At 41.7% G+C, this 13,975-nt stretch overlaps 1 protein-coding gene across 1 annotated transcript; it reads left to right on the top strand.

Annotated features, from left to right (window-relative positions):
• Positions 1 to 311: 311 nt before the first annotated feature.
• On the top strand, positions 312 to 12,118 carry LOC129194401 (RING finger protein 122-like). Its single transcript, XM_054799610.1, has 5 exons — positions 312 to 460; positions 4,537 to 4,579; positions 4,690 to 4,731; positions 7,797 to 7,879; positions 11,973 to 12,118. The coding sequence occupies exons 1-5, from the start codon at positions 351 to 353 to the stop codon at positions 12,091 to 12,093; spliced, it is 399 nt and encodes a 132-aa protein (XP_054655585.1). The 5' UTR covers positions 312 to 350; the 3' UTR covers positions 12,094 to 12,118.
• The last annotated feature ends 1,857 nt before the right edge of the window (positions 12,119 to 13,975 follow it).

Here is a 13,975-nt window from a genome sequence, read left to right as displayed (position 1 = left end):
TATTACACTACATATCATGTCTTCTGAATGCCTTATATTTGTATATCACTCATTTAGCCATTTTTATGGTTGAAAATGCTGAATTTTGGGCAAGAATATGTTTTTTGACTTAAATATACATATTTATTTAGTAATAATAGACATATTCAACCACAAAACAGGGATTATTTATTAATTAAATCATTTTTGAGAACCTGTGAAAGAGTGAGGGTGCAATGTTCGAACTGCGCCATATAGCCATGCTAATTTTTACTATATTACACGAATGTTTGTTTTTTTCTCTCTTTAACCTCGTCTTTTCAGGGTGCCAGTGTAACCTTGAATTACCAAACTCAGAACCCTCCCATAAGATGACATCTGAAGAGCTCTTCCATTTGCCGCTCAACACCTACGTCATCATTTTGGGCAGCGGCCTTTTTATTGTCATGATCTGCCTTATCTTCTGCTGCTACCTGTTCAGGTACATGACGGGCTTTCACATACATTACAAAAGTCAGACATAGTTTGCAGTTGAGACTATGTCTTGCAGTTGAGACTAAACTACATAGTGAAAATATTGTGTATATTATATTTGTAGGTATACACTCCTGATCAAAATCTTAAGACCAGTTGAAAAATTGCTAGAATTTGCATTTTGCACATTTGGATCTTAATGAGGTTTTAAGTAGAGCTACAATATGCAAAAGCAAGAACGGGGAGTGAGACAAAAAGCACTTTGAAAAAGTAATGTATTGAAAACAACAATTAAACGGAAATAGGCTGTTTATCAGCTGATCAGAAGTTTAAGACCATCGCTCAAAAAATAACAAAAAACTCTCCAAACCAGAAAAAAAATGTTCCCAGTAGGACTCAGTAATGAGTAGCTCCACCGTTCTTGTTAAGCACTTCAAAAATTGGTTTGGGCATGCTTGATGTGAGTGTTTCCAGGAGGCTAGTGGGAACATTGCTCCAAGTGGTGAAGATGGCTTCATGAAGGGCATCAACTATCTTGAACTGATGGCCATTTTTATAAACTTGCTTTGCCATCCATCCCCAAATGTTCTCTATAGGATTTAAATGAGGGGAACATGCAGGATGGTCCAAAAGAGTGATGTTATTCTCCCTGAAGAAGTCCTTGGTCAAGCGAGCATTGTGAACTGCAGCGTTGTCCTGTTGAAAAAGCCAGCTGTTACCACACAGACGAGGGCCCTCAGTCATGAGGGATGCCCCCTGCAACATCTGCACGCAAGTAGCCGCCGTTGACAACCCTGCACCCCCTGAAGCTCCAGTGTTCCACTGAATGACAAAGCACCCCACACCATGATGGACCCCCCTCCACTGTGCCGGGTAGAAAACATCTCAGGTGGGATCTCCTTGTCATGCCAGTAACATTGGAAGCCATCAGGACCGTCAAGGTTACATTTTTTCTCATCAGAGAATAAAACTTTTTTCCACCTTTCAATGTCCCATGTTTGATGCTCCCTGGCAAAGTCTAAACGGGCGGTTTTGTGACGTTCAAAGGCCTTTGAAGACTTTTTTTTGTTGTTCTTAAAACCCTTCTCTCATAGATGCCGTCTGATGGTTATTGCGCTGCAGTCGGCACCAGTAAGGTGCTTAATGTGGGTGGAAGACGGCCCTGTGTCTTGATGGACAGCCAATTGGATCCTCCGGCTCAGCACAGATGTGATTTTTTTGGGTCAACCACTTGACTTTTTTGTTCCATAATGCTCAGAATCTGTCAAAAAATTTAGAATGACTGTCTTATTGCACCCAACCTCAGCAGCAATGGCACGCTATGAGAGCTTATGCAACTCAACAATCCAACCACGTTCAAAAAGAGAAAGCTTCTTAGCTTTAGCCATCAGGGGGGCATGGCAGTGTGAATGCCTGACAGAAAATTAACATTTTGAGCAGATTTTGGCTTTTATAGCCTGTGGTCTTAAACTTTTGATCAGCTGATAAACAGCCTATTTCAGTTTAATTGTTGCTTTCAATAAATTACTTTTTCAAAATGCTTTTTGTTTCACTCCCCCTTCTTGTTTTTGCATTTGTAGCTCTACTTAGAACCTCATTAAGATCCAAATGTGCAAAATGCAAATTCTAGCAATTTTTCAACTGGTCCTAATATTTTGATAAGAAGTGTATTAAATGGTGTTTACACTTGCACGCATTTTGCCTCTGCATTCCCGCAGTTCACCATGGCAATGCGTGTCATTGAGATGGCACGCCTGAAAAGGTTGAAGACTACTTTACGCACTGTGCGCGCACTGTTTACGCACTTGGCACGCAACTTGTGACCGAAAGTGGTGCGCATTGGCACGAAATTCCACCGTCCCGCACGGCTTATTTATACCTTAGTCAAGTACTGTGTACTGAATGTCTCGTGTACGACATCGTACACAGGGTTTGCACTGTTCCTGCATGGGTATGCTTTGTCAATAGGGTTGGGCACTGAGTCTCGAGCACCGATGGGAACCGGGGCTAACATTGCGATTCTCCCGGAAACGTTCAAATTTCCATTCCTATTTCGATTCACTTCGCCGAGCGAAAGAAATAGCCGCGAACACCAACCAAGATGCTGGGGTCAGTGTTTTCTGGTGAGTCAGCTCGGTGAGAAAACATGATGCTGGTCAACTATTTAGCATGTTAGCTTCCTTTGTCGCTAATGAACAATGGCAATGAAAGCAACATGGAGAGTGGTCCTGGGACTGGAACTAATCGATGTGTTACGCCACTTTTATTGCAAATGATGATCCAAAATCGGAGGAGAAACCTTAAGAAAAGGCTTAAGAAACATGACTAATTGCCAGGTGGCACCAGGAAGACAGAAAAGGAACGTGACAATATGCTTAAGGAAATTCTATATGTAGCGTTACGTACAATTTAGTGGTCAAAATAGGTTTTGTGGTTCCAAGTGGGTTTAAATTTGGTGGAAACGGGCCCGAAGTGGCTCTTTTGACACTAAAGGTTGCCGACCCCTGCTCTAAGCAGTCAGAATGTATTCGAGGGTGTCAGGATGCTCGCTGATGTCGTGAAAGTTCGGTGTAAATAAAGTACAAGAGCTACAGCTAGGGCTAGGCAAGTTTATTCATGTGCACAGTTCGTCACTATTGGCAACAGTCCAGTGACCTTCTCAACACACACAACACATTTCTAGCCTTCAAAATAAGAGCACTTTGGTTTACTTGCTGTTTACTTGCGGTAACAAAATAAGAGTATCGTAAAAAATAACTTACACTAACATTGCGGCCGCAAACAAAGTATTGTACTTTTCAAAAGTAAACATCTTTTGTGAAAGTGTACTCCTGTAAAAAGAAACTTCTTAACATTTATATTCAATTTGAATGGTTTCATACTTATATTCCAAAAATAACTGTGGTTAGCGCCCTTATTTAAACCACACAAACGTTTATGACTCTGCCGCTTAAAAGCATCGGAATCAAGTATCGTTAGGAAACAGAACAACGAGGAGACGAGGAATCTGAATCGAAACCAGAATCGTTCAAATTCAAATGATGCCCAAACCTAATTGTCACCACCACTTCCCGCATCTGTGAAGCAGTCGTGGCTGTATTTGGTCCTGCTTTGTCAGCAGGCATCACCCCAGCTTCATAAATTCCTCTATTTGCAAGGGACCTACAAGATGTTGAACTCCAGAGGAGAAGGTTTCATTGCAGAAAAGTAAGGTAATGGTAATGGTTTAATTTGATTTGAACATGCATACAAGTTACAATGGAATATATCACAACCTGTAATTCAATTCGCAATTCCAATGTCCAAAAAGAGCAAAGTTTATTTAATCCTACCCCTCGTCCATTTCACATCAATTGCAATACATTTATTCACTTCCTGTATTCCGTTGTAGTCTTTACCAGTTAATACATGCGAAAATGATACAATGGAAAATGATAAGGTAATGCAACAGTGTAGTGATCGAATTGTCAAGGTTTTTCTTCAATCATAATAAATAATAATCACATAATTAGTATAATAGTAAATAAATAATCATCAGTTTAAATAGACTTAGTTGTAATAATAGGTGAGTACTGACAATGAACTCACAAGAATGAAGAGTAATGAGTGTTGTAGTGTTTAGACATAGCATTTTGTACACAGTGGTTCAAAACTCTTCTTCCTTGTACTTTGCTAACATCAACTGTTTGTTTTGTTCTTCGAAGTCGCTCATCTTGGTGCTTTGTTTGAGCTCCTCACTCAATACGTTCCACATTTTCAGTCCACACACTGAAATGCTGTGGGTTTTTAGCGTTGTGTAGTTTAAAAGGCAGATCGCTGGAACAACCTGTAAAGCACTGTCGTACGCAGTTTGGCTTTAAGTAAAGGAACATGAAATAACACTGTCGTATTTAATTGATTTTTTTTTAAAGCAACCTTAATTGGTGATAAAATGTTTATTTGCACGATGTACCCAACAACACCATGACCAAACATTCACTTCTAACATCTTTTGTACTGGCTTGGACAGGCCAGTTACATGAAATGGACATTGTATGAATCCCATTACAGCATGACTGCATTAAAAAAAATTGTGCATCACAGACTCAAGCGACAAAGTGCAAGAGAACACTACGGCTACAATGAGGTAAAACACAAACAGCACTGTTGGTCTAAATCAGACTGTATATTATTACTACTATTATTATTAATGTGTTTAAAGTATGCATTTTGACATGAATTATTTCTCGCCAATAGGTTGTTCTGAAAGGAGCGGGGAAGAAACTGAGCCTTCTTGGTGTAAGTTCAGTACGATTCATCGTCGACGTTAGAGTGAATCCCTGTGCATTCGCGATTCCTCAATTATTGCCCTGCAAATCCATGATTTTTTGATAAAAAAATTAAATCAAATCAAATTCCCAGAACATAGGCCGTTTTTTCTGCAGAAAACATCTCATTCACCCTAAGTCGGTAATGATTTGTAAACATGTGATAATGCAGGCACAATGTACAGCACACATGTACCGTTGTTACAAAAACACACAATTTTTAAATGTTTATGTCTCAGTCTGATAATGTTTTTTCATCAAGCGTTGAGATTTCGCACTTTGTTCAGCGGTCCTTGAACAGATCATAGTTGCTGTGAGACACAAAAGTGCAACTTATATACAGTAATCCCCCACCACTTTGCGCTCTGAATTCCAGGGCTCCAGACTGTGACTAAATGGTTGCATTTTGCAACTAAAATATGAGACTAGTAGATTTTTCATTTACTCTGGGAGGTGCAACCAGATAAAAGTACACGTCCCATATTGAGCTGACAAGGAACGCACTTTGGCCCTTATTACTATTTGAATGAAAAAAAGTATGTAAAATGTGGAGTTAATTGAAGACAGTTTGTCACAGTTTAAGCCTATCGATGCCAACGTGTGTGATTGCTCACCTTTCAATCTCATTAACGTTGTACTTTTCTGTCATCTCTGTTTACACATTTAGCCTGGCTCTCACGTTGTCACTCTGGCGGCAGCTAGCTCATTAGCTAGCTAGAGTTATCCACTTAGCCTCTGGTCCACAGACTCCAAATGTGACCTTTTTTTTAAAAATGTTTTTTTTTACCACAAAGACAGTTTGTCTTTAAAACAAACAAGCAATGCGGTTTGTTCGGAGCTCGTTTTTGTCCCACGGGGAAGCTATAATGGCTGTCACGTTCATGGGGTACATGCACATTTTTTTTTTTAAGTACTTAACAGCCTTGCTCTCTTGTTATTGTTATAATAATTATGTCTTGTCTTCAACAGTAGCTGTGTGTCTAATTTGTTTAACAAACATGTAATGTATCCAGCTATCCAGGACCCCTGTGATAGGGCCACAGGGGTCTCCAACAGGTAGCTTGTAAGCTAGATATTTGCGTCAACTCTTAGTGTTTGTGTTCAATTCAGACATGATGCCCGTATTTAATGACAAATGACCGCAAAATAACAGGGACAATAAGCACACTGTCTGAGTGGAGATGTGCTTTGTAAATATAGTACAGTTAAAATGTTGGCAGTCACATAAAACACAAATAGCTCACCTCTTCTTTCTTTTTGTCAAAGTAGATTTAATAGTGCTGGAAGTTGGATAACACATTCACTATCACAAACCTGGACACTCAATTTATACTGTTTCATACAAGACAGATTTCTATAAGAAACATTTGTAAATTGTTATATTGAACTAAAAAAAGATATTATCGAACAATGAATTGCCCATGTATCACTATTACTCTAAAACAGGCATCAAATTCAAATGAAATTACAAATTAAGGTGTCCCTTAATTATTTTTTGCAGAAGTTGGCAACCGTACCAGTTAATTTGCCATTTTTATGATGATTGAATATTTTGTTGTTGACAAACTTGTGCTCCACACTACAGTAGTGCGCAATGAGCTCGTTTGGCAACCAACATTAACTCTCAGAGAAGAAGAAAGGATATAAACACCAAATAAGAAGAAGGCAGGTCAATGTGTGTGAAAAGAGGGCGGTTTTGGAGTTAGAATTTCTATGATGCCACCAATGAGGCCTTCCAGAAGCTAGGGACAGGAACAGGGTGGTTTGGGAAGACAGTTGCCATTTGTTGTTCAAGTATTTATCACTAATGCAGTGAAATGTGAATATTTACTTTGCAATTCGATTTAGGTGTGCGCCCCTAAATTTTCTGCTTGCGCCCCTAAAATTGTAAACTAGAGGCCACTGTGCTCCAAGTAAAAAAATAAGTCTGGCCCGATCCCTGAATTTTGTGGCCTCACGTGAAGGAATAAATCATGCTGTTTTGTTGTTGAGTACGGCCTAAAAAATGCGTAATTAAGCAAATGTGATGTATTTGTTGCCTAAATTAACCATTTTCAAGTATAAAAATGGCTAAATGTAGTGAAATACAAATACAATATATCCAAAAACTTTGTGATGATATGTAGTATTGTTACCATTTTGTGTTATACTGGTCACGAGGTGTCAGTAATTTTACTGTAATGTTCGGTGAGACAGAGAAGCAGCAGGTTTGAAAGCTGCTACAACATACATAATCCCATAACAATCCCTAACAAGGGCTACTGTTGTGGCTGTAAACCACGCCATGTTAAAACTCAACAATGAACGTCCTGACGTCACTTCCTGTCCTCCCCCCACTCAACTCCTCTAGCGCCGAAAAACATTCACGAGCACAAGTCTATTTATGTCTGAAATGGCTTATTTACTCTTATCATGTCTACGATATTGGTAACTGAGTATAAAGATGACTATATGGGTGTTATTTAATGTCTAGAGAGCTCTATTAATGTAAAGTAATTTAGTATTTGAAGGTTGTAAACAGGTTTTCTATGCTCTGACTATTAAAATGTTTAATTTATAAATAAGGACTCCTACATCATGGAAATTCTGTTATCACAGTTGGGTCTGGAACCGATTAGCTGTGATAAACGAGGGATTACTGTATAACTTTTACACCGACTTTGTTTCCATCTGTTCATGGATCATCTTACATTATCATTCATTAGTGGTGAGTAGCTATACATTTTATACTTTAAATGTGTTGAATAAGTGTGTGAGGCATATTCAGGGCTTAAACCTGGATTTTGTGGCGAGCGAACAATGACAATTGAAGAGAGAAGGGGAGGGTTCTAGACCTGAATCTAATGTAGTAATTCCAACAGTCACTGAAAATGTTGATCCAAAATTGGAGGAAAACTCAAGCAGGCAGGAGAGTTTTAGGCAGAGGAGGAACGAGTCTTGTGTCAAAATAGACATTTTTCATGGGTGCATTAATTCACAGTTTACATAAACTTACATAAACTGCAGATGTATTATAATGTATTTCTTCCCTTGCAGCAAACATGTGCCGTGTGCTTAGAAGAATTTTGCAGCCGGGATGAACTTGGAGTGTGCCCATGTGCCCATGCTTTTCATAAGAAGTAAGTTTTTCACTCAAATTGCGAAATAATTGGGCAAGAATTAAAATAATCGTCAGGGAATCACTGAGCAGTGGAAAATGACAAGAATGATGTGCACTTCTATTTTATGTTTTTTTTTGAGTGTTTCATTGAGTGTTTATTTACAGCAGTGATTAACATATGAAGTGCATATTTACATACATGAGGGAGCTATACAACACAATACATAAAACAGTACAAGTAACAATGGTGTACAAGAGGAAGGGAGGGTTGTGCCATTGGGAGATGTGTCATTAAATGAAAAGTGGGCTGTATAAATATATATAAAAACTATGAATCAATTATGAAAGAAAAAAGAAAGAAAAAAAACAAGACAGTGATAAATAATAATAGTCATGAATGTTATATGCAGTGGTGTGAAGAAGTGTTTGCCCCCTCCCTGATTTGTTATTTTTTTGCGTGTTTGTCACACTTCCATGTTTCATATCATCAAACAAATGTAAATGTTAGTCAACAACAACACAATTGAACACAAAATGCAGTTTTTTAAAATGAAACTTTATTATTAAGTGAGAGAAAAAAATCCTAACCTACATGGCCCTGTGTGAAAAAGTGATTGCCCCCCCCTGTTAAAACATAACTGAGATTAATTGAGATCTATCAGTCTGGAAAAGGTTATAAAGTCATTTCTAAAGCTTTGGGACTCCAACAAAACACAGTGAGAGCCATTATCCACAAATGGCAAAAACATGGAACGGTGGTGAAGTTTCCCAGAAGTAGCCGGCCAACGAAAATGAGCCCAAGAGCGCAGCGACGACTCATCCACGAGGTCACAAAAGACCCCACAACAACATCCAAAAAACTGCAGGCCTCACTTGCCTCAGTCAAGGTCAGCCTTCATGACTCCATCATAAGAAAGACACTGGCCAAAAACGGCCTGCATGGCAGAGTTCCAAGACGAAAACCACAAAAAGAACATTAAGGCTTGTCTCAATTTTGCCATAAAACATCTTGACGATCCCCAAGACTCTGTGGTCTGACTAGACAAAGGTGTGTGTCCAATTACATCTGGTGTAAAAGTAACGCCGCATTTCAGAAAAAGAGCATCATACCAACAGTAAAATATGGTGGTGGTAGTGTGATGGTCTGGGGCTGTTTTGCTGATTCAGGACCTGGAAGATTTGCTGTGATAAATGGAACCATGAATTCTGCTGTCTCCAAAAAAATCCTGAAGGAGAATGTCCGGCCATCTGTTCATGGCCTCAAGCTGAAAGCAACTTGTGTTCTGCGGCAGGGCAGTAATCCAAAACACACCAGCAAGTCCACCTCTGAATGGCTGAAGAAAAACCAAAATGAAGACTTTGGAGTGGCCTAGTCAAAGTCCTGATCTGAATTCTATTGAGACGCTGTGGCATGACCTTAAAAAGGCGCTTCATGCTGGAGAACCCTCCAATGTGTCTGAATTACAACAATTCTGCAAAGATGAGTTGGCAATTCCTCCATAGCGCTCTCATTGCAAGTTATCACAAACACTTGATTACAGTTGTTGCTGCTAAGGGTGGCCCAACCAGTTATTACCAGTTGGATTTTTTTTCTCCCTTAATAATAAAAAGTTTCATTCAAAAAATTGCATTTTGTGTTCATTTGTGTTGTCATTGACTAATGATGTATGTATTAAATCGTATGTATCGTATGTATTAAATGTATTAAATGCATTAAATGTATTAAATCGGATAAAAAGAAAACTACTAATTACAAAAAATAAACTAATAATGAATACAATTACCCGCACAGTGGTCTAGTGGTTAGCATGTTGGCCACACAGTCAGGAGATCGGGGAGATCTCCGTTTGGGCATCTCTGTGTGTAGTTTGCATGTTCTCCCTGTGCGTAGGTAGTCCGTTTTCATCCCACATTCCAAAAATATGCATGTTAGGTTAATTGGCAAGTCTATAAATTGTCCATAGCTATGAATGTGAGGTGAATAATTGTTTGTCTACATGTGCCAAGGCGACCAGTCCAAAGTCGCCCAAAGTCAGCTGGGATAGGCTTGAGCATACCTCCGCGGCCCTAATGAGGACAACTGGCATAGAAAATGGATGGATGAATAAATACAATTAATATTATGTATTTTTACTGACTGACTGACTGAGAGGCAGAGATTTGCTCTTTACCCCCTGGTGAGCCCAGCTCGCCGTCAGCAGGCATGGCCCGAGCACCCCCAGCAAGCACCCTTCAACCTGACTTCCAAGGTCAGACAAACCACCACACATCGCACCCTCCATCCCAATCCTAATTCTTATTTTGTTCCTTTTTACATGTTTCTCCCTGAGTTTGTGTACTGTGCATTAAAATAAGCTTTGCATTGTACTTTCATATGTATTTTGGGTTTTTTTTCCCTCTTGGTATGCCTGTGCTTACAGTATGTAGTACATTGAAAAGAGTGGTTGGCCGTGTGAGTTGCAGGGCTGTTGCTAGTGGCTTGCCCAGGGCAGAGGAGGAATGCCGGAAGGGGCCCGGAACCCCCCGCCAAAGTGGGCCGGGCACACCATATACAGTACACTAGGTCCCCAACTTACGAACATCCGACTCGCGAACATTCGCAGATACAAACGCAAGCTGACTGGTCCAAAAAAGTCCAAACTTCTCTGTCTCCGGCCACCTCGTCCAGTTCCAATGAGAGGACACCAAGACGTTCCCAAGCCAGCTGTGAGACATAATCCCTCCAGTGTGTCCTTAGTCTGCCCCAGGGGCCTCCTCCTGGCCGGGCATGCCCGGAACACCTCACCAAAGAGTCTTCTCTGCCTTCCGACTCAGCTCTCTCTTCACAATAATGGTCCGGTACAGTGTGCACATTACTGCAGACACTGCGCCAATCTCATGCTTCAGCCTTCCCTCATTCGTGAGCAAGATCCCGAAATACTTGAACTCCTCCAACTGGACTCACTCCCTCCCAACCTCACCTCACTCCCAACTTGAACGGTCCAATCCACCCTTTTCCGGCTGAGAACCATGGCCTTGGATTTGGAGGTGCTAAGTCTCATCCCATAAGTTTCAGACATGAGGCCATCAGGACCACATCATCTGCAAATAGCAGAGATGAGATTCAAAGGCCCCGAACTGGACCCCCTCGACACCTTGGCTGCACCTACAAATTCTGTCCATAAAAGTTATGAGCAGAATCTGTGACAAAGGGCAGGCTTTGCAGAGGTCAACATTCACCGGGGAGAGGCTCAACTTACTGCTGGCAAACTCCCATGCACTTTTCAGTGCAAAGTTGTATCGTTGGTACAGTGTTCTGCTACCAGGATGAAAACCACATTGTACCTCCTGTAGCTGAGGTTCAACCAACAGTTGTTCTCACCAGCACCCTGGCATAGACTTTCCCAGGGAGCCTGAGGAGTGTGATCCCCGTGTAGTTCGACCCTTTGGTCACCCTTCTTGAAAATTGAACCACCACCCCTGTCTGCCAATCCAGAGGTACTGTTCCCGACTCCGCGCAATATTGAAGAGACTTGTAAACCAAGACAGTTCCTAAACATCCAGAGTCTTGAGAAACTTGTCCACCCCGGGAGCTTTGCCATTGAGGAGTTTTTTGACTACTTCAGATAACTCAGCCACGGTGAAGACGGTGTCTGCGTTCATGTTCTCAGACTCTGCTTCCTCTATGAAAGGTATGTCGGTGAGCTTGAGGAGGGCCTCAAAGTATCCCTTTCACCACCCGACTATGTCCTCGGTCGAGGTCATCAGGCCTCCATCCCCACTGTAAACAGTCTGGACTAGGCACAGCTTCCCCTTTCTGAGGTGTCGAATGGTTTGCCAGAACCTTTTTGAGGCTGACCGAAAATCGTGATCCATGGCCTTACCGAACACCTCCGACACCTCCTAAATAGAGGTGTTTTTGCCTCGACCACCGTCAAAGCCACGTGCCACTTGGCCTGCCGGTGCCTGTCAGCTGCTTCAGGAGTTTCACAAGCCATCCATGCTCAATCAGACTCCTTATTCAGCTTAACGGCAGCCCTAACCTCCGTTTGTCCATCTTTATTGGGGAGTTTTGCATTTATATTTTGAGTGTGGTCCTACATGATATTTGACTATTTCTTTGCTTTTCTCAGGTGTCTACTCAAATGGTTAGAGATCCGTAGTGTCTGTCCCATGTGCAGCAAGCAAATATGCCGCCTCCAGCCCGAACCCTCACAAGCTCCAGAGCAGCCACAGGGTCTACTGGAGGGCTGAAAGAAAGGGTGCAAACAAACATGATGTGCACAATCCGTCTCCAGTAAACTGACACCTGTTACTTCAACTGTAACACAACCTGTAGTTTGAGAACATTTTTATAAAGCAAAACTTGGAATGTGAGTGTACTCTTTGGCAACTCTTTATAATTGTGGAGTAAGAAATGTTGTATAAAAGCCATTTTCTTCATACTTTCAGAGTTTTTCTTTTGCTAAAGCAAAAAGACAATGGTACCATCCACTAAGGGTGTTTGCATACCAGGGAAACTCCAGTACTGACACTTTACTGCATCATGTGCTTTGCAGTTGTGTCATTGTCAACACTGTGCACAGACAGCACATAGCCCATGTGATTCAGCAGGCAATTTCATGGCCAAAATACAATTATAAAAACAATATTGTAGTATATTTATGTTGACATTTTTTGCTAAAATGTGTTTGTATATGACCACATCTCCATATTCCTTAATCCAACATACAGACAACTTCTCAAACAAGCTCCCCCTGTAAGTACAGCTGTTAAAGTGTGGAATGAAGAAACTGATCAAGTACTTCAGGACTGCTTTGGCTGCACAAACTGGGATGTGTTTAAAACTGCAGCGGGGAGGGAAGTTTGTACTGTTACTGGCTACATTAGCACATGCATAGAGACTGTTACCACCACCAAATATTACAGAAAATACCCTAATCAAAAACAGTGGATGAACTGTGATGTAAGGGCTAAGCTACGTGCTCGTTCGACTGCATTTGTCATGGGCACCGCTGATGACTACAAAAAGGCCAGATATGACCTGAGGAGGTCCATACGAGAGGCCAAAAGACAGTACAGACAGAAGCTGGAGGGCTACTATTCCACCTCAGACCCTCTGCGCATGTGGGCGGGGCTCCAGCACATCACAGACTATCGACAGCGGAGTAGCGTAGCCACGTCCAGCCAAACCACACTTCCAGACGAGCTGAACGAGTTCTATGCCCACACCCAAACTCCTGATGAGCAGAGAGGGTGGCTGGACTTGGGGAGCACACAGGACTCACCTCTCATGGTGACATCAGCTGATGTGCGCAGGGTTCTGAACAAAACAAACCCACGAAAAGCAGCAGGCCCAGACAACATCTCAGGACGTGCACTTCGGGTTTGCTCATCAGAGCTAGCTGATGTGCCTGCTGACATATTTAACCTGTCGCTTGCACAAGCATCTGTACCGACCTGCTTTAAGTCCACCACCATAGTGCCCGTACCCAAGAAGAGCAACGTGACCTGCTTAAATGACAATCGCCCTATAGCACTCACTCCTATTGTTATGAAGTGCTTTGAAAGAATAGTCATGACCCACATCAAAAAGAGCATCCCGGCAACTGTGGACCCCCTACAGTTTGCATATCGCCAGAACCGGTCCACGGATGATGCAGTCAACACTGCCATCCACACAGCCCTTTCTCACCTACAGGGCCAGGACACATATGTCAGAATGCTATTTATAGACTATAGCTCTGCTTTTAATACAGTCAGCCCCCACAAACTCACAAATAAGCTCCTCACACTTGGCCTGTCACCCTCCCTCTGTAACTGGTGTTTAACTTTCTAACAGGCAGACCCCAGTCAGTCAGAGTCCACAATCGCACATCCAGCTCAAGAATTGTGAGCACTGGGACCCCACAGGGGTGTGTGCTGAGTCCGCTCCTCTACACGCTCTTCACCTACGATTGCGTGGCCTCCCAAGAACAACACCAGCATCATTAAATTTGCGGATGACACAACAGTCATCGGCCTGATCACTGGTGGTGTTGAAACATCAAACAGAAGAGAGGTGGCGGACCTCATAGCTTGGTGTCATGATAACAATCTCCTTCTCAATACAGATAAGACTAAAGAGATGATCATT

This window comes from Dunckerocampus dactyliophorus, chromosome 14 (assembly GCF_027744805.1).
Source record: "Dunckerocampus dactyliophorus isolate RoL2022-P2 chromosome 14, RoL_Ddac_1.1, whole genome shotgun sequence".
In the NCBI taxonomy this organism is placed as follows: domain Eukaryota; kingdom Metazoa; phylum Chordata; class Actinopteri; order Syngnathiformes; family Syngnathidae; genus Dunckerocampus; species Dunckerocampus dactyliophorus.
The sequence above is the reverse complement of the archived record's forward strand: the minus strand, read 5'-3'. Positions and strand labels throughout refer to the sequence as shown.